Source organism: Dermacentor andersoni, chromosome 3 (assembly GCF_023375885.2).
Source record: "Dermacentor andersoni chromosome 3, qqDerAnde1_hic_scaffold, whole genome shotgun sequence".
NCBI lineage: Eukaryota > Metazoa > Arthropoda > Arachnida > Ixodida > Ixodidae > Dermacentor > Dermacentor andersoni.
The window spans coordinates 91,045,801-91,066,755 of NC_092816.1; the positions used below are offsets into that span (position 1 = coordinate 91,045,801).

The 20,955-nt window shown below is 42.8% G+C and overlaps 2 protein-coding genes across 4 annotated transcripts in view; both read right to left on the bottom strand.

The window, feature by feature from the left end:
* The window catches only part of LOC126542341 (uncharacterized), an 84,222-nt gene extending 73,833 nt beyond the window's left edge, over nucleotides 1-10,389 (bottom strand). The window contains exons 1-8 of one of the 2 annotated variants that reach the window (XM_050189389.3): nucleotides 10,149-10,389; nucleotides 9,479-9,616; nucleotides 9,346-9,389; nucleotides 7,181-7,244; nucleotides 6,651-6,764; nucleotides 4,534-5,715; nucleotides 2,041-2,424; nucleotides 356-625 (exon numbers count right to left, since the gene is read on the bottom strand). In XM_050189389.3, coding sequence (XP_050045346.1) covers nucleotides 356-625; nucleotides 2,041-2,424; nucleotides 4,534-5,715; nucleotides 6,651-6,764; nucleotides 7,181-7,244; nucleotides 9,346-9,389; nucleotides 9,479-9,616; nucleotides 10,149-10,238 — 2,286 coding nt within the window. In that variant the 5' untranslated portion in view covers nucleotides 10,239-10,389. The remainder of the gene's footprint in view (nucleotides 1-355; nucleotides 626-2,040; nucleotides 2,425-4,533; nucleotides 5,716-6,650; nucleotides 6,765-7,180; nucleotides 7,245-9,345; nucleotides 9,390-9,478; nucleotides 9,617-10,148) is intronic. The other variant, XM_055076618.2, reaches the window with a different exon arrangement.
* Nucleotides 10,390-11,058: 669 nt separating this feature from the next.
* LOC126542377 (rhomboid-related protein 2-like) overlaps nucleotides 11,059-20,955 on the bottom strand; it is a 45,757-nt gene continuing 35,860 nt past the window's right edge. For both annotated transcript variants that reach the window (XM_055076610.2, XM_050189433.3), the window contains one exon: nucleotides 11,059-20,442. In XM_055076610.2, the coding sequence (XP_054932585.1) occupies nucleotides 20,131-20,442 (312 nt within the window). In that variant the 3' untranslated portion in view covers nucleotides 11,059-20,130. The remainder of the gene's footprint in view (nucleotides 20,443-20,955) is intronic.

Consider the following 20,955-nt stretch of genomic DNA (forward strand, 5'->3'; position numbering starts at 1 on the left):
ATCAGAAATGGCAGCTGCGTATCCCGAAAAAAGGAAATTTTTTACCTGTTCATCAGTAGAAATTAAGCTCGCCGACATGATATGAAAGGTTATTAACTAAAATATTAGTCCACAACACACAATACTTTCCAAGACCATGCGTCAGTCAGTGTAGAATCCAAAAATAAAGCTTTCAGAAAATTGATGTTTTTGTGTGATATTGCGTCTCCGAGGCCCGTGCCCCCCCCGTCTATGTTTGTCTGCAGTTTCTTCTTAACACAGCCCGTTAATGCAGACATGTAGCAGTACAACTGTTGGCAACACTTCACTGTTACGTTGCCTGAAGCAAAAGTAAATCATTGTCGTTACGACCAACCTGTGGTCCGGCGGCCTGCTGCTGGCCCACTGAACTGGATTGCTGCTGCTGTGGCTGTTGCTGTGGCGGGTACGGTGGGCGGACCAGCGGTCTTTCGGCTGTGTATGGGTACTGGGGTGGTGGTTTCATGATGGCCTGCGGTGATGACTGTCCCGGCGCCATACCCTGCGCACCCGCCAGCATCTGCTGCGGCTGTGGCGGCTGCTGACCGGCATTTGGAGAATTCTGTGGTGGTGCCTGCTGCGGCTGTTGCTGCCCAGCCACTTGGCCCTGAGAGAAAGACGGGACAAAAGAATCGAGGAAATTCTAAATCACAAAATACTGCAGGTCTTGTGTAAACTTGGTCATTTTCGAAAGTCTTCTTAAAGGGACCCTGAAACAATTTTGACGATTGTGTACAAACATACCGAGGCGGCCAGGTAGGTCCTTCTGATCAAGTGTGTGGTATGTATGTATTGGGTGTACTAAGAGATGATTCTGTTCAGTAACCTACAGTGCGATAAAGGGTGACCTGCACTTCAATGCTGTAGCCTTACAATGACGCAGAGTGGCAGCTATGTAAAAACCGGAATATAGGTCAGATAGGAATGTATGTCAGACCGGAATATAGGTCAGCCCTCAAACTTTATTTGTAAAAACAATGAAAAAGAAGGAAAAAAACAGTATAAACAGGTGAGAAATGACCAATATATAAGATGGGGGTTGACTTTTTGCCACGGTTCTTTCAAAAAAAGTTCAACCTACATTTTGGTTTTTCCGCTACCATGGGACACAGGGACAACAAGTTGTTGAGAAGTGCTGATGACAAAAGACATGGGCGGCGCATGATGCCCAAGGTGAAATAAAGAATAGAAGAGAGAAAAATCTCGTTTCATCTAAATTACAAAGTCATGACCACATCAGTCAGGGCAATATTGTGGGCAAATGATTTTGTAGGGGCTTAGCACAGTGAATTTCAGTGCAAACATTTACTGCTGTGGCATGCAAATCTACCTATGCTGTTTTGCTCAACCGTCATTGTTGTTCCCACTGCAACGAGCACTGTCAAAATGTTGCACAGTGGATTTGCTACATTGACAAAACATTTCCTCTTCAGCATAAGCATTTTAGTTTATGCTGCTCAGTGGTCTCATAAGTCACTTGAGGAGAAGGGGGAGGTAAAGAGTAGAAGCCTGGCGCATATTTTAGTATTTCAGGATGAACATTACTGTAGACATTTGGGTAGCAAGCTCTTTGGAAGGAGGGTGACCACTTCTACAACCTCTTACCTCCCCCCCCCCTTTTTCTCACATACACACAAAATGATGAAGCTGCTAATTTCAGCAGTGTTATAAATTTTGGCCAATTTCACACAGGAAATTGAAAAATTTGAACTGAAAATTGAACTGCCAAGAAGCATAACTGTCGAGTCTTTAGCAAACGCCCAAAGTGCCATGCTGTTTATGCTTCACCATTGAACGAGAGCAAAGCCAACGCCCTTATCATGCCCCGATTTCGCTCGCTTGCTTGCTTGGTGGTTACGCATAAACTCACACATGCATGCACACACACACAAACACAAAGCACTCACGGCACTTTTGTTTTTGCAAATACAAAAAGAGGAAACGATAAAAGAATCATCTAGAAGAAATTAGGCCTGGGTGCAGTGTGCACTCATTAGCGAAACAAACAACTGACTGAGCTACCTGGACAGTCTGCTGGAATTGCTGAGCAGGCATTCGGGGAGGCATGCCCTGACGCTGCTGCATCTGCTGAATGAGCACCTGCTGCTGCGGATGCCTCAGCAGCTGAGGGACACCCGGCTGGCCGCCCCCAGGAGGTTGCTGTGCTTGCTGCTGCTGTTGTTGCTGCGCCTGCTGGAGGTTTTGCATGGGCTGCTGACCAGCGTGCACTGCCTGCTGGAACTGCTGCATGGTAAGAGGTCGCTGCTGCTGCTGTTGCTGCCTTTGGAGGTTCTGCATCAAAATCTGCTGCTGCTGTGGTGTCAGGTGACGCATCTGAAGCTGGCGCTGGCGTATCTGCATGATCTGCTGCGGGGTCAGCTGTAGTCCACCCTGCTGAGGCCATGGCTGCAGTAGTGGAAGGTGCGCGAACATCATGCTCCTTTAGGTACAGCCTCGGTCAAACCGAGACCAAACCGATCAAGGCATCTAAAGTCAAACTAAACGTGTTTCATAGGATTGTGTGAATGTTCAGCACTCTCTAAAAGTACTCTGCACCCCTTTGGGGCTGTATCTTTGTCCCACAGTAATAATCGTCACCTCTCTTGTTTGCTTTTTCTTTCTTGAAAACTTGGCACTGACTACTCTCCTAGGAGTCAAGGATGCTGTGTCACGGTGATAACATGCATGTGGTTTGTTACCTGGAAGTACCAGACAAGCCATATTAAAAAAAAAAAAAGCATGCAAGATAGATGACAATTAGATATATTGTTATGAAAGAAAGGGACACACACCACACAAAACAAAGACACACCTCAAAAGGTTTAAACTGTTTTCACAGCATATTTTCAAACATTCAATAGAATATTCTACTATTTGATCTTCACTTTGGTTCAAATTTCAGTGTTTGGAATATGCAAAGTATCCGGAACAAGTGAATATAAATTTCAAATGTGTATCACCTACAGTTCCGGTTACTGTGAACAAGTTGCATTGCCATTAACATGGCTCGTAGCCAAGACAAGCCAAGAATGAAAAATTCCTCTACTCTTGTCTACTGATTTTTTGCAGCAGCTAGATTCTTTAAAGACCCTTGTTACAGTGGCACCTTAACTATTAAACCAATAAGAAATGGCAACCGAAATTTTGGATGCCATACGGTGTCTCGCTTCACTTTTTGGACATGATCCACTGGCACGGGTTCTGAAAAATGGCACCCACGAGAATTGGTACAATTCAGGTTCTGTGCCTCATACCCTCGCTTTCACTGGCGAGGTAATTCTTCAGATTTATGAGAGCCCTACAGCCACTGAAAATAGATCTGCACCGAATAGCTGAAATTATTCTACACTAAGTATTAATTGCTTTGAACCAAAAAGTGATATTCACACAAGCCTAATGCATCAGGCCAACAATTCTCCAACTTTAAGTTGTTATGCATATCTTAACTCTGTCACAGTAATTAGTTAGTTTTAGCAAGTACAGGCATTTCATTTCACTTATTATTACCCTCAGGGCTTAACAGCATTACAAAAGGGAACAGGCACCGGTCAAATAAAAAAATAAGTGAGATAATGGAACCCAATTAAAAACAACTAAACAAATATACAAAGAACAGAAATAGCTGAACATAGCAACACAAGTAGTACAATGTTAAAACAAGAACATAAGTTACTCGCAACTAAAAAATCAACTAGAGTATTTCGCAAGCGGAAGGGTTCAGTTATAAGAACAATGATTCGAAGGAGGTGGTTCCAATCATTACGTGCTCTCGGCAGAAAAGATTCAGAAAATGTTTTGGTTTCCTAATTTAGAACATATACTTTGGTTTACATGGGTGCGCGGGTGCTTAAGCAGCAACCACAAGAAATGCACTTCTGGAGTATTTTGGCACTGACATGACGTGACATTGTAGTCATCTTAGGAGTTTTAGCCGCACGCAGGCGACGTTTATCCAAGTCAGACTTTCAATTACATTTCTGGATGTGAGGCACGCTTCAAGAAAACTCATAAAAATATTAAGAAGTAAGAAAAACCTAGCCTATCCCCAGTTATAAACTTTTTTGAGAGCTGGTTATATTTCATGAATAATATGTATAATATGTATAAGAAATACGTATACGTATAACTAATACGCATAAGAAATTATAAATACTATCGGAAAACTGAAAGCATGAGAATGTCCTGTAAAGAAGTTACAATTCTATGGCACATATTTCTTCTGTCTTGTTTTGTTTAAACACGAGCATTTTGTGGACAAGTTACCAACCAGGAAAGCAAGCAATGAAAGTTTACACAGCCATCATTTGCTTTTTTATCACCTGCCACAAGCACCTATTTCCGGCAACTATAGACTGCGACAATGCTGCACGGTTTATTGCAGCGATCAATTCATTAATATAGCAAATGCTTGAAAGGCTGGTTAGAAGCATTTGTTTCAAGTGGCTAAAAAGCTTAACTAGGATTAAAGCTAATTTTACCATAACAAGTGACTGACAGATGCCACATGTTGCTTACCTGCCTCTGTGTCACAACGCCTTGCTGCGACACCACTACTGGCATGCCTGGTGGGAACTGCTGCCTTTGCTGCTGCATCTGCTGGAGCGATTGCTGCTTCTGTTGCATGAGCTGCATCTGTGTGACAGGACGAACCACCGTGCCATCCGATCGCACCATGGTACCGTCTGGCCGTACCATGGCACTGCCCGGTGGCTGCTGCTGCTGTTGTTGCTGCTGTTGTTGCTGCTGCTGCTGTTGTTGCTGCTGCTGCTGTTGCTGCTGCTGTTGTTGCTGCTGCTGTTGCTGCTGCTGTTGCTGCTGCTGCTGCTGCTGTTGCAGCAAGAGCTGCTGCTTGTTGATGGTCATAATGCTTATTCCTTGATTGCTTGCCAGGGACACCTTAATGTCACTGCCTGACGATGACACGTTGACCATGCGCGTTGCAAACTGAGAGGTAGGAACCATGTGCTGCTGCTGCTGCTGCTGTTGTTGAAGCTGCTGTTGAAGTTGCTGCTGTGACATTTGCTGTTGCTGAGACATTTGCTGCTGCTGGGGAATTTGCTGTTGCTGAGGCATCTGTTGCTGCTGCGCCATTTGCTGCTGTTGCTGAGGCATTGGTTGTTGAGGCATTTGCTGCTGCTGCTGAGGGACTTGCTGTTGTTGTTGAGATGCTTGCTGCTGCTGAAACTGCTGCTGCTGCTGTTGTTGCTGCTGCTGCAACTGATGCTGCAATTGCTGATGGTTCACTTGTTGGTTTTGCTGTTGCGAAACCTGGAGCTGCGCAAGCTGTTGCTGAAGAGTATGCTGCTGATGTGGCGGTGGCGGTTGCATCAAGTGTTGCTGAATCTGCTGAATTTGCTGCTGCTGCAAAGTCATAGCTTGTTGCTGCTGTTGCGACACTGACAACTGCTGCTGTGCGACAGGGGCCATTCCGAATTGCTGCTGTTGCTGTGCACGGAAGCTCATGAACCCTTGCTGTTGTTGCGATAGGGCAGCAGCAGTGCTCGTCATCGGGGATGTTGTCACTGGCTGAGGGGTAGGCGGCTTTGGTGGCGTCAGAGGCTTAGGTTGCACTAATAGCCGAGGGTGGTAACGTGCCTCATCACAGAGTGCCTTGTTCTTCAGGGAGTCCGTAACCCAGTCGGGAGTGACAATTTTCAGCTGTAGGCAGCCATTAGCCATGGCCTTCTGATATTTGACCTGTGTTAATGATAAAGAGAGAAGAATTTCTTTCTTCTAAGGATGCCTGGTATAAAAACTCTTACATTGAGATGCTATTCAGCTGTTTGAGATGTGTACATAACCATTAATTTCAATCTACCTAACTCTGCCATTTCATCTCAACTTTTCCTTGAAGGCCAACTGCAACAAAATTTTGGATCGTGTAAAGAGCCTAGTTTCAGGTAATGTAGATCAAGAGCAACCTCCGTGCATTGTTTCACATTTTAAATACGAGCAGATGCATCATAAAAGCTCACAAATGGGTCGTCTTTTTGTTGTTCCATTTCTGATGTTGCTAAATGAATGTGACACTATAGCGAGTTGGTACAGGTGTGTAGTGGAAAACAGTGCAACATTTCACAGACACAGAAAAGACATACACTAGCACTGGTGCACGACTTTTCTTTCTGCGTGCTCGTGAAGTTGCACCGTTTTTCACCATGCAGGTAAATGGAGGTGTGGATCACATTCACGGGTGGGGGTATACATGCGAAAACACAAAATGCACTAAGACTTGATTAAGTGCACCCTAAGGGTGTACGCCTTCTGGCAGCAGTGCCATATTCACTTAGGGATGTTAAGAACTGGTCAACCTATTGACTGCGATTGATAGCTCATGGTCTGGTTGACCTCCCTACCTTTCCTTCCTTCCTTTACATCCTCATGCATTTCACAAGTTGTTGCAATATCTGCACGAAACAGACCTCTATGCTAACTTATAATTTTACTTTCACATACGCTACATGGCGACCCATGTGAGAGAAGAAAAAGGTACATTCCACATTTTTGTCTATGCACTTAAACTGATGGACACTATGGCTAGCACCCTGGTGTCTGCCGGGCAACTAAAATTAGCCTGCCAAAAGTTGAATGAAGGAGGAGCATTAAAACAGAAAGAAATAACAGCAGCATACCCCATCTGCTTTGGCAGCCACAAGGTGTGTACAAGTTTTGTCCAGGACCTTTTGGAACTTGCCGCCATGAAAAGTCACCATGGCCCATAAAGATTTCGTATCCTCTTCTGAAAGCTACAAGAGGAAAATCAGTTAAAACAAAAGAGCAGTTCAAGAACTCATTCTTCTTCAAAGCATATGTTGAGGAATACATCTATGCTTATGCAAGGCTAATAAAACACAAACAAGTCGCAGAATGCCCACAGAAAGCTGCTAGGCTAGGACCTAATGGCATCAGTACTTATAATCACGCTCTTACAAACCACATTCAAATCCCCACAAATCCAGCAACAAATATCGCAAATTTAATCATTCAATTACGTATTTTACATGTCATACTTTTTCATTTAGACCCTGCAGCTGGCAGATCTCAGCAATGACAACCTCGTAGCAAATTCAGACACCTTGACATTAGTGCACTTCGTTTGCATACAGATGTAAATAGCAACAAAGCAACAAAGACTTGCAACAAAATAGCAACAAATACTTGCCTGGGAAGGGCAGACGACCGCATTTGAAAAAATCTGGTTCTTGTGTGGTGAAAACGCTTCCAAACTGCAGCACAAGGTTAAGGTTTTTCAATATCGCAAGTAGCCATTTCCTGTCATGTCAAGCTTGTGCTAGCTATGAGCAACATTGACGATCCCATTAAGACACAAATTCACCAGTGCTAGGAGACACGACAGAGCAAAAATTTGTAGTTTCAGCCTAAGTGCAAAGCAATTACAATGATAGCTTGTACAATATGGCAGCCACAAGCTTGGGAACCCTTTTCTTTTTTCCTTTCCACTACTTTTAGCTGGTAGTTCTGCCCCTTTTCTCCAGTTTAAGATTTCTCACTAGGCTTCAGCTAGTGGAATGCTTGTTAAGCTGCAGTGCTACAGAATTCCTTGGCACAGCGCCCCAACATTAACGACCACCCCATGCCAACACCGCAATTACGTGCAATACTTGTAGCAGTGATGCCGTGCCATTTCAATGGCAGCAAAGCCTGCTAACAGGAAAGCGGCTGAAGTGCTCTTAGCCGTGTCAATATGTCCGCCAAGTGAGGAGCATTCTGGGAGTAACAGATCCTAATACAAAGGTATTGCTTCCACAAAGACGCAAGTCTAGACTGCAGAAAAGTTGGATCTGAACTCTTACACCAATTAATTCATAACCCTTCATTAAGCTTATGACACACTACAATTATTCTTGGGCAACTTAAGCGGGTTGCGCAACAGATGACTCATATGGGTAGACCTCCTGACTTTTATAAACACTCAGCAGCTACTTTGTGCATGCAATGTACGTTATGTGCATTGAGTAAATAACATGTACTACACTAATGTCTCTGATATGCTCTAATCATTCTAATGGCTCTGGTGCGATTATCAGTAACAATGTGTAAGCCTGACGCAAGGGTAGGCCACTTACCAAATGTGGTAATTTTCTGGTATTTATTTGTGATACCTCAAGGACTCTGTCAACAACATTTTACAATAAGGGCAGGCACTAAGCATGCCAGTGGGAGCCAATAGTAGAGCGACAAACGCCAACTACGGGCAACAGCCAAGTCAAAGTGTGTAAAAAGCTGATAGGAAAAATGCAGGAACTGTCCCTTTCTTCTCCCGTGTCCTGTCCTGTATCGCTGGTAGACACCGTACTCTCGATTCGTGTAATCAAGTAGCCCGCCCTTTTGTAATAACTGATTCAATAATTAAAGAATGCATACATCACTATGTTCCTCACACGTGTCTGGCATGCCGCTGTCTTTGTGTTAGAAAATTTGTCGCCGACTGCGAGGGTGGCTGTAGTGGAGGATTCCAGTATGATGCACGCCACTTGGGCTGCTTTAGCATGCACTACACATACAAAATTACAGCAAACAGGTGCTTTTAAATTTCAGACAACATGCTCAGCAGCAAAACAGTGTGGCCATTAGACCACCGTGCCGAGCACATCTTTTCTTTGCTTGTTTTTTTCGTAGTCTACACCTCCCATTCCTAAATAAATATTGAAATCTGAAAACCGTTTACCTTATCAACTATTGCCATAGCATTCGCTGCAGTGGTTCAATGGCTATGGCATTCTGCTGCTAAGAAAAACGTCGGGGATTTGATTCCTGATTGTGGCAGCCGCATTATGACAGGGGTGGTGTGCAAGCATTTGTATACTGTGCGTTTTGAATGCACTTTTAATTAACCCCAGGTAATCAATATTCTTCATAACCTACTATGCAGTTACGGGACATTAAATCTTATATTTTTTTCATCAGCCACCTCTTGGCAGAATCAGCTATCTTAACTGTCCAGGATGTAACAACTCAATCGGATCTCAGTGGGTGGAATTCTTGGTTTATAGACAATTGAATATTTGCTGGCTGGGTTAATGAGTAAACATCGATAAAACTTCTACAAAGGTAAAATCAAACACTGCAAGCAAATGCACTCCATGGAAATTTTATGTGGGAATCTGAACTACTAAGGCAGTACAGATGAGACATTGGAGATCGTAGCAGTGAAAAGGGAGGTTACACATGTTTCTATTAGCTCGCATTCACAGTGTAACAAAATCAAACCAACAAGATTACCAGCCAGAGGCTTCACAACAATTTTTTCCATGTGTTGGCAATGATACTTAGGTTATACTCAAATAATGTGGACGAAAAGGATACGGAAGAAGCTTTCCACACTTTAGTGAGAGGCGAACCCATGCGCTCTGAAAACAAACAAATATATACATATATATTTTCTCATTCACTTTCGGGTGTTTGTGGGGACACAGGACTCATGTTTGTAGTCTCTTACCGTCACAACTGGTTTCTCGTAAAGATCCTGGGCTTCAGTTATTGTTGAGCTGTCAGGATTGTCGGCGATTACGTAGGTGACATTGTCAGAGAGGTAATTGATCAAAGTGCCACCATTCTTGACAAGGAGTCTCTGGAACTGAAGCGTTCACGGAGTTAGGAACGCTTCCGAAAGTAATCATGAAGCGTTTGCGTGTGAAGCGAAGGTAGCGTAATGCGAGTGACGCTACAAGGTACAGTTTAGAACAAATGTCTGTCCCCATTCTGCGTAATATTATTCGCATTCGGTTTCACCATTAACAAGTGCCATTAAGTGGCGAAGTAGATCTGCAAGTGTCGCAGAAACGTCAACGAGGGGGTTTTTCATCTGCGAAACGTCAGCGGCATCATGCTAAGTTAGCTTATGTAGGGGATGATGACGTGGATCCCCCAGAATTAAGACAAGCGTCGTCCCTACGAGTGCTCATACTCGTCACGCTGTGACGCTCAGCTTGGAGTCGCGTCGGCGAGCTTTCGCTTTTATGCGTAGGTTTCGATGCCATGAAAGCGTGCACCTCGACCTCTCAGCTCAGATCGAACACTAACTCATTCCGCTGATGGGGAGCACTTAATTGAACGAACGCAAATAATTTCGATTATCAATAGCCGCAGGTTATAGCAGCCGCGCCTACCTCCTCATCGTCCTGCAAGTCGTCGGCAAGGCAGAACTTGACGTTCTCAAACAGGAGCGGTTTATCTTCCGATCCGTCCGGCAGGCTCATCTCGGGCGCCTTTGGGCTCTAGGGTACAAGCCTGAGCTTTCTCTGTTCTAATAGAACGACGGTAAAAAATGCATAGCTAAAAGAAACGGCGGCGTCCACTTCACGTGTTTACTATTTACCGCAAGGTGTCCATTTCCCGCGTAATCGCTCCAGTGTTGCGAGACCCAAGACGCCGTGTGGAGGCGATCTGCCATCTTTGGCCTTTTGTCGCCGTAACGCCGCGTTCATTGCTTTTAAATGAGTACGGTCGATGTTGTGGAAATTGGAACAGTTGGAAGAAAAACCTTATCGCCTTATCTAAACTCCTAGCACAAGCACTTACCATTGCCTGCGTTGCAGTGAAGCGCCCTTGTGGACAGTAGCTAAGATGTAGATAAACATTCTGATAGAAGATATGAAATAAAAGCAGATTATGGTGAGGAACCAACGCAGTGTCCTTTCGTTTGAGGCCTCGACTCTAGCATTCAACCACAAGGATGTTTGCTTCGCCTTTCATTTCTTATAGTCCAGCACATTGCCTAAATTTGTATCGCTTATCTCTTGTGTACTTTTCACTTAAGCATTATTTATTGTTACTGCTGCCATTCTACAATTTTAATATGTAAATTTGCCTTCCCGCATCATACTCTATATCAGTCCTGAATATTCATTTCCGATTAAAACTTCGAATAATCCATCTATTTCTTGGTCACTCTGCAGCATGGCATGAGCTGCATGTTTGCTGGATAACTACAGAGAATATGGCAACTACATGTGTGTGAAAGTGGAATTGAGCCAGCAGTGGTGTAACCGCGACAATATTTAATGAGACCACACAAAATAGGTGAAAATAACACTTTATTCATAATTACACAGCAAACTACCTGACTAGACATGACAAAAACCACAACCAGAGAAGCATTTAAACGCAATAAAATTGATCAATAACACCTGAGATATTGAACTTTGAGCATCGACCATGCCAGAACATGTAGCTGAATGTTTTTAATGAAGTTCGTATAAATTATAGCAGCTGCAGTAAGAAAGGGCCACACCATCCAATTTAACTTGTATATTTCAAACATCAACATACACAAAACAAGTTTAGGGCCTATATAGAACACACTTAAGAGGTGTTGCGACAGGCTACAGGAAAGAAGCTGCTGGACCACGCTTCCCACAATATGTTCTGCAATCACAAGCCATTATTTCATTGTCACATTTTAATTTTTACCTCGTGGCAGTGTACATTTCCGGTAAAGGCTTAGTTGTGTTAAGAAAGAATCAGAACTAGCACGCTAAATATATTTCAATACAATTAGTATCATCATAGTAACAGATTTAAAGCCATACGATTTCACAAGAAAGGATATAATATATACTACCATCACGTCCAGTACTTCCACAGGTGAGCTTTATATGTTTGCTGGCTGATTTGCAGACTGCCACTAGCACTACAGAGTACTGCAGACAAATAATACCTTTATCAGGAGCATTAAGCAAAACACCGCCTACAAATAACGACACGAGTATGCAATTTCACGCCAAGTATCTGGTGACAAAATATTTGTAGGTGAACGTAATTGCCAAAATCACATTGATGCCACTCAGAATGAAAATGGTATGTACAATCTGGTCAGCACCATCCCGTTCGTGTTATTTGTTTTTTTTGTCTACATTAGTATGTTAGCAGGAGTTCTCGACGGTGTGTGCCAGGGTATGCTGCCATTGCGCACACATTTGTTCATTCCACAGTCACGTGCACAGCATTCTTGAACCAAGCAGTGCAGACAACTTTTACACATTCACATTGTGAATTTGAACATCTGACAATTTAGCAATGTGGTTTCTTAAGATTTGATCACCGCTTAAAGTAAAAAACAAGCCTGGACCCTATTTTAACAAACTGAGAGCTTGATAAAGAGACACACTACTGTAAATGGAGAGCTAAATGTGTGCTTGTAAACATGCAGTCACATTTTAGTACAATGCAACTTGAAAGTGAATAAGTTTAATACATGCAGAGACAAACAAAATGCAGCTGAACACTTGAGAAAGCCCGTATCTTCAGACACATGATAAGCAACGATAAAAAGCTACTTTTGAGAGCAATAATCACAAGCCAAATATTAATGCTGTAAGCCGCAAGCGTAAGCATAAAATACATGTACAAGTTCTCTACAATAAGCAGGCAAAACAAGAGGCCGGCATGAACACAGGTCCAATCATAACTGTATCTAAGCATACAAGACAGATTTACCTGAGGATTCTTTAGACTATGACGGCATGCAAGCCAAACACATAGCAGTCATAGAACTGCCACATTGAGCATCAAAACAGGCAGCAACAGGCGGCAACAATGAAAGACATATATTCCAAAGCAGCCCGACTTCTGCATCAGCACATAGCAGTGGGATCACATGTACAAAAATTATTTGTGCAATAACATAGCTCCGCAAGCAGGTTTACCTGTCTTTACTCAGCAAAAATGTACACTGTACGCTTGCAACCCAACCATTCAAGAGAACCAGTCTTCATAATAAAGTGGCAAGGATGTGTCATGAATACTGTGCGGTTCACTCTTAAAGAGAACACCTACAGTCATACCTTGATTTAACATGAATATAACAAAGTAAATATGGAATGTGTTTTGCTGAAATCATCACGTAACAAATACTATATGCTAGTAACGAATATATCAGATGCAATGTAAGGGTATCTTTTTTTTTTTTGGATATGACTGCTATAATGAGGCTCAAGTGTAATTAGAATTCTACCTGGAGATATAGTGGAGATATTGCATGAAGGCCTGCAGTTCATTTTTTTTTCCTGCATGTACACCTGACTAATGCATCACATCAACCACTTTTTTTTATTAAAGAAATGCTGCAGTCACATTGATCTGATTATCCGTTAGGCGTTTCTTTTAAAGGGGCCCTCAACCACCCCTCGGGTTTGGTGAAATAACATTGTTCACGGGTAGCATACACTGCTGTGAACATCTCAGCCGAGTTTTGCTGTTGTATGCGGCGTGTGGAGCTTGCAAGTGCAGCGTGAAGTCACCTTTCTCTCAAACGCTCTCTTTTCAAACAGAAGCCTGCTCCTCACTCTCTTCTGGATACTTTATTTCGTAATAAGGCGGGTTCCCATACGCGGCTACTATAGGTAGCTAGGGTCGGCTAGGCAGCATAGATACCACGGAGTGCTGCAGAGTGCCGCCACGAGTCCATTGCTTAAGTGGACTGCGGCATGCTGAAGACAACCACGTTTGGCTTATGTTTAACGCGACGTAGGCACCAAAATCAGAAGCCACGGCATCTATGTTAACATCCAAAATGAAATTTGAACTGCGCGCCAAGGTGAAATTTATAAGGCAGATACGTTGTGGGCACTGCCCACTACGTCGTAGCCTTCGCATTGCAAGGCATTGAAGAAGGAACGGGAGCACAGTGGAGGCCGTGTTTGATTGCCAATAACTTCGCTTCTAATAACCGCATTAGTACTTTTTATGGCAAAGTATTTCTGAAATAGCCTATTTTGACTTCAAATGCATTTCTCCACTTCGATAAAAAGTGGTTCAGAGCCCCTTTAAGAGCGTACAGTACTGTACGTGGCAAGCACTTGGAAGTAGGTCGCTGTGTGTCTCTTTCTTTGTTTTAGTTAGCGCTGGTATAATCTCATGATGCAAAACTAACTGACCCAATTTTTCACCTTACTTGGAAGCAGGGCTGCGGAATCAATAAACACGCCAGTTAGCCAGTTTCCTTGTTGCACTAAGTACTTCTGGTGCAGATGCGAGACAAAGTGCACAAAACATTGGTGATAATTTGCAGCTCAACTTACCACAGCCAATGTCTCATTTGTAGTGACGTTACCAGGGCCAGTATAATGTAACAATTCTATTCGAATGCTAGTCTTTTCACGTTTTGACTGTGGTACGAGCGGCACTTCGCCCACGTTATCACTGGGACTGGCTTACTATGAATGGCGGATGATAAGAAATATAATCAAGCAAAAGGAATCCAAGCATTATACAGGCCCAGTACTCTGGTCATATTGCACGCATTAATGAACGCAAGAGTACTATGGAAAGTATGCAATTTTTTTTGTCCCGTCAGCATGTACTACAACTCCAGACGGCACATCTTATTGGAGACCAATGGCATCACCTATAAAGTACATGCATTTCGCACAGGTTTGGGCTAATCAGTGTTTCATTGCTTAAAGTAGCCAGTGATGAAAGGTATTAGGGAGGTGGTTACCAAAGCACTTTTGATCCTTTCTTTTCTTGCACATACAGAAAACAAGCATGTCTTTCAGTCTTTCCTTTTGTTTTGCCACAATCAGATGGTGCAACGTTTTGCAGACACAACCAATGGCTAAATGTAAATTAGGTAACATCACAGATCCTGGGGAAAGAAAAAAAGTTGTGCTTTCTTGCCTTTCATAACCTCACTGTTAATTTACACCTAACTATAAGTACATGATCGTACACCTAACTATAAGTACATGATCTCCCCTATTAAAATGCGGCCACTGCGAGCAGGAATCAAACCCATGACCTCGTGCTCAGCAGTAGGACACCAGAGCGACTGGGCCACTGCGGCAGGCATTAGACAGGCATGATCAGACATATCAAAAGGCACAGCAAGCTTGTACTGGGGACAACAAGCACTAACTCCTGAAGCGGATAGAGGCACATGCAATAAGTTATCTTCAAAAAATTGTTTAGAATGAGCTCACTGGATAACATGCTGAATATCACGATAAAAAAGGCTCAGGTTAACATGTAAAAAAGCGCACAATGACATACAAAGATGGGCAATAACACAACCTGTGCATGACCAAAAATGGTTAGAATGTGCACCAAACACCACCCTGAAGTTAAGTTATGAAGTCTGACACAAGATGGCTTCATGATGCAAAATTGTTTACAGCAATGTGCTGATTGTGAGTAAGGCCATCATCTTTCTTACTTCAAGAGGAAATGGACGCAACAGGTTGCACAACGATCAAACTACGGCATCCTAAAGAGTAGGAAAAATTGTGGGATTCAAGTCTAAATGTGCAAGCGATCGCTGATGCAGAGCAATTGTTCAATTGAAAAATAAATAAATAAAATATAAAATAATAAAAAAAAAGGCTGTCTGTGGAGAGCACAGAATGTTGACTGAGACAGTGAGCATTCATGGCGGCAAAAACAGTGCAAAGAAGTGAACCTTGACATAAGCACTATTCACATGCGTACCAAGATACGAGTGCTCACTGCAAGGTTACTCACTGAAGATTCAACACTTGCAGTGCACTAAAAAAAGAAAATTTTTCCTAGTTTCAGAAGTTTGCAGTGAGTATGGTAAGAACTTTAAGTGTTGGTATAGTCCAGGCAGAACAGTCTACCTACAGAAGTAAAACAGGCAGCCGATTTTTAAACATCGCTAGAACTGTACTACGTTGATCTCCTTTCCTCCGTTTAAGGTCACATTTACTGCAGGTCTTTTCTGATGCATGTCATTTACTTTAAAATGTTCCACATTTGTGTACTGCCTACTGTACGTCGTGCATTGCAAAAAATTTGGATATGTTATCTTTCTTATGTAAAGCGACATGCTTAGTATTGAGCATACCAAATTTGCTACTTGTATCACTGCTTCATTTCCTTTACACAATTTTGTTATGAATTTCAACTAACCTTGATCTATTGATCCGAATGCATTAAAATGTTTTTTTTTTCACTGTATATATCGCACCCAAGAAAAATTAAAGTTAAATTTCTTTGCACTATTTGCCATCATGATTGTAGTGAGACTAGCTTGACAACACAACACATAAAAAAGTGAGCAACACGCAATTGTGTTAAAAATAAACTTTCTCTTGCCAACATCTGTGAGCAGCTGTGTTGAAGTATGGACAGGAAAAACAGGTTGACTGAGTAATCCTGCTTTCATTTTTGCATTTTAACATTTGTGACATCTGATAAAAACACAACTTGTCTTCTACTGCAAAGCACAATAAAAGAGTAATGAAATATTCGATGCACCGGACAGATACTTGCGAATTTTTAAACACTTTTCGTGGCTCGCCTAATGATTGTCGCTGTATGCAACTCCTTGACATCATAGTGCTATGACAACAAGCATGAAGACACAAACAGCAACACAAACAATTATGGTTAAAAATGCTTCTCACTAGATTATTTGTCTATGCTACTTACAACACTCATCATAATCTAACTTTGGCAAAGGCAAGAAACCTTTCTTTATAAAATCCACCACAGCATACAAAATAGAAAAATGTTTCATCTCTTTGCTTTCAAACATTACAAGAAGCGGAAGAGGGAGAAAAATATTTTAAAAAGAAGACGCCATGTAAAATGGTTCGATGTGCTGACATCACGAAATTTCCAGTACAAGTTTGACTGGCAACAATTCAGATCGCTCTGTGATCTAACTGTGTTTCGGAGGAGAATAAAGAGTACTGAAGGGCTAATCAGAAATAAAATATCATCAAAAGGGCCCAGATTCATTGTTTTTAAATTAAATTCTGGCATTTTACGTGGCAAAGCCAAAGCCACTACGCCACCATGGTGGGTTAAAACTGAACACAACTAAGGAAGAAACATGGAAATAAAATAGTTTCACGTCAGTGAGAGCGGTATTCATTTCCTGCGTCTGTCTGAATGAAATAAGGTGAAGAAGCGTTTTCAGCAGATTAAGTCAGCCAAAGATAAATTATTGAAAGTCAGCAGCACTTATGTAGACACAGCTAGGGCTGCTTGAAGCTAGGACGTGGTAAAAAGTGCTTGCTCATTTTTGCAGAAAGCAATAAAAATTGCATTCCGATTCTGCAAGGCACATAGGTAATTACAAGCAGTAGTTGAAAAATGGACAGTGTACATTCCAAGTCCTCATTTTATCTTCTATGGTAACACCTCATAATCTTCCACAAGTGAAATGGTGGACTGTATATCATCACAGCTTTCCAATAGGTTCAACGATGTCAAATGAATCCCCCAAATCCTAGGTACATTACTCAATTCTAAAGAAAAAAGAAAAAAAGAAAGAAACTCTGATCAAAATTAAGTAAAACTCAATGAATGGCTGTCTAAGGGACATGACACATCAAACTTTGACTGCATTTTCCTCCCTGCAATGCACACAAAATCGCCGGAATTGCAGCACGCAATTCACCAACCAGCAGTATTAATTGTTCTGACAACAACTGGGCTTGTTTAAAATGCAGTTTCTGTTTCCCAGGCGATCGCAACAACTGCCAGTGACAGCAGCAAGAGGTTTAAATGTGAGTCACCAATCTGTATAAACACGAAAATGTGCTTTGATGCATACAGCATGGAATGATGCATGCATAGAAGCTTATAAACAAGCTACAAAGCGCGATGTCACAACAGCTTTGGTGACACTGTCATCGGCTTCTGCATAGGCAAAAAGAGATACAGTTTGTTCCCATTTAATGACTTAAACACATGAGCCTCTCAGCAGTGTAACTAGAACAATAAACATTTTTCTCCTGTGTGCCAAGAGTGTTTACGTGAAGCTCTTTGCAGAAGGCATGCGCTGCAGTCATGCATGAAGGGCGAACCCAATAAAAGTGCCTAATACACATGCCTAAAAGGGCACTGCAACACCTTTATAAAATGGAAAAAATACCTTTGCGATCTGTAGGCTATGCCGCCATCAATGTACAAGTCAAGTATTATTCCCTTGCACTATGCAGCTGGGAGCCTACAATCTTGTATAAAAGATTGCTTGTCGTCTCCTCTGGTGTCTGAGGACTCCTCTATTTTGCTGTGGTCTACGACACCGTGGACTGCACGACGGCCCACAGGTACCAGCCAGTGGACGATTGTCCATAAGCATGAATTATTCCTGAGCAGACTGTGTTAAAACCTACAGTTCTCGTTTCAGTTTCCGCTCGGGAACGATTGCTGAGCGGAAACTGAAACCAGAACTGGAGGTTTTGATTTCAGTTTTACTGGCGAGGCAGCATGAACGGAATGAGGCCTTCATTTTTAGGCTTCTTTGGCGCAGGTTTGGTGCACCTTTCCGCCGAAATGCAGTTTTAGAGCAGGATGGCACAAAGGACGGTCCTTGGCGCTGTTCTGCTGTTCCACCACCACAGGAGCTATTGGCGCTGCCCCAGCTGAGATGAAACATTTAGTCCAGAGGATACGGGGAAAGCAAAGATTGCACTATCATATTATGGGTCCTTTCCGAAAATTTCTAAGGAACTAGTCATTGGCACATTCAATGTGCTATCAGGTTCAAATAAAAGTTGTTACAGCATCCCTTTAAACTTGTGAAAAAATACACACGGTTCAAAATAGGCAAAGGTGTCACGTCCAATTATACTTTGGTGTTCACCAGCACAAGCATCGTTATACTGTCAACTTTCAAAAGTGATCATAAGCCCCTAGACACCCCGAGTATGAAAGAAGAACAGCTGCTCATACACTGCTGTTAGGGGTGCTAACTCTGATGAAATAGGTTTGCTGCATCACGGCATACTGGCCCATGGCTTCTTGAGAGGCATGACGATTCAGTGACAAGTTTTCAAAAGTTACCTGTCATGTGTTGTTCTTCAAAGTTACATATAGCTCGAAAAAAGCGTGTAGACAATGTACACTCATCTAGATCTTGTTGCACCTAACTACAGTACAACTTTTCTATTTTTAACCCCAATTCTCTTTATAGCGAGCTGCCATAGAAAGTTTCTCAGCTGACAGTAGGACCATAACATGTAGGCTAGCGACAGAAAGGAGCAGTTTTTGATGGCACAAATTTGCAGCTTTGCAATGACATCTGTCACCGATTGTTTAATAAAAGCTCAAGCTTTGGGGTTCTGGTCGGTGCAACAAATGTGCTTGCCTTGCATGAATGAGCAGGACTGGGGCATACACACAAGGTTATAATAGTGATTTTGAGTTCAAATTATGCTTCAGTCTGAACAAATCTGACCATGCTGATCCACTCCAGCAATGAAAGACGTACGGCTCTTTACTTAGAATTGTTTCACTTACGACAGATTCACTGGTTTTTGGTAGTACACAGGATATATTGCAGTACAGTCAGGCCACTGTATGTTGCCTAAGATAGAGCGGGAAACATGCTGTGTGACAACTCCATTTTCTTAAAATCTACACAATCAATGGCAAACCTGTTGCCGATTACCCACCCGTACTGCTCAGTTCTTGTAACATCTTCTGGCTTCCAGAAGCGTGGACAGCGAAACGCCGACAATTAAAGTAGACGAGCACCACTGAAGAAATATAGCACGGAGCTGGCAAAGACTGACAGTACAAATAGCTGGACAGTGCACAAGATGCCACATTTCTCTTTGCAATCAGAAAAAGCATATTCATCCCTCAAAACATAAATATAAACACGCACGTTTTGGTGGTTGTACACATTAAAGGCAGTGAGCATAGCTCTTACTCTGCAGCAATGCCACAGCTTATCCAACGAGGTTTCAGGAAAAAATTAGACTTAAATTATGGGATTTTATGTGCCAAAACCACGATCTGATTATGAAGCACGCCGTAGATGGGGGACTCCGGAATAATTTGGGCCATCTGGGGTTCTTTAACGTGCACCCAAATCTAAGTACACGGGTTTTTTCGCATTTCGGCCCCATCAATGTGCGGCTGCCGTGGCCGGGATTCGATTCTGTGACCTCGTGCTTAGCAGCCCAACACATAGCCACTAAGCAACCACGGCGGGTAAAACTAGGCCTTCGATTATTCGAGAAAGGCCTCGCTCGAGGCATTTCTGTGCCCACTAAACTCCTGGTCGGCCATTCTTTCAAGCAGGACAGGTGACAGTCTCCTACGAACAGCGAGGATCACCTGTGCACTTAGCTTCAGCGAATGAACTCGCCACAGTACTCTGGGGCCATTCCTTCACATTTCCGACTTTGGAAAGTATTCCTGGTAAAGGGCATTTACTAGGACAGCGGCAAGAATGAGCACGACAAACACGGCAAAGAAGACCCGCCCCGTGATCACCTCCCAGCGATGAACGACAATATTTCGCAGCAGGGGCAGGCCAAGCAGGAGGCCTGCCGTGGCACCCGCCAGGTGAGCGGCATAGCTCACACGGTTATCCTCATCTTCCTCCATATAGCGTGTGTACACGGCGACCCCCACGTCCGTGCTGCCAAATATCGTTAGGAACAGGACACGCACCCAGGCAAAGTCCATCTCTTTGAAGTTCTGAAAGGGTGAAAAATGGGAAGGAAAAAAAAAATTATTGTGGCATTAAACGTCCAGAAATGCCACAGTGGATTATGGAAGTTGCCATGATGGTGTGCCCCAGATTAATTTTACCCACCTGGGGTTTTCTAACATGCACTTAAATATGAACACTTAAGCATTTTTGCATTTTGCCTGCATCGAAACGCAGCCACCCTGGCCTGGAGTTGAATCTGGGACCCGGTGCTCAGCAGCCTAACCCCTACAGCCACTAAGTTACCACACGACGAGTCATGTGAAATATAATAATTATATTTCTATCATCACTGCTTTATTGCAATGCAGCAATTACATGAGGGATAAAAAATGCAATTAGGGGCTTCCGTACTTTCAAAGTCCTGGCATGTGTCCTGTTGTACAGTCAGGTGCCATTTTCTCACTTATTAAAGTTTTGTCCTTGGTAAAAAAGTGGCATGTTGAGTATTTCAGACTACTAAACTGTTGCAAAAATTACTGTTTGCCTCTAATGCACCT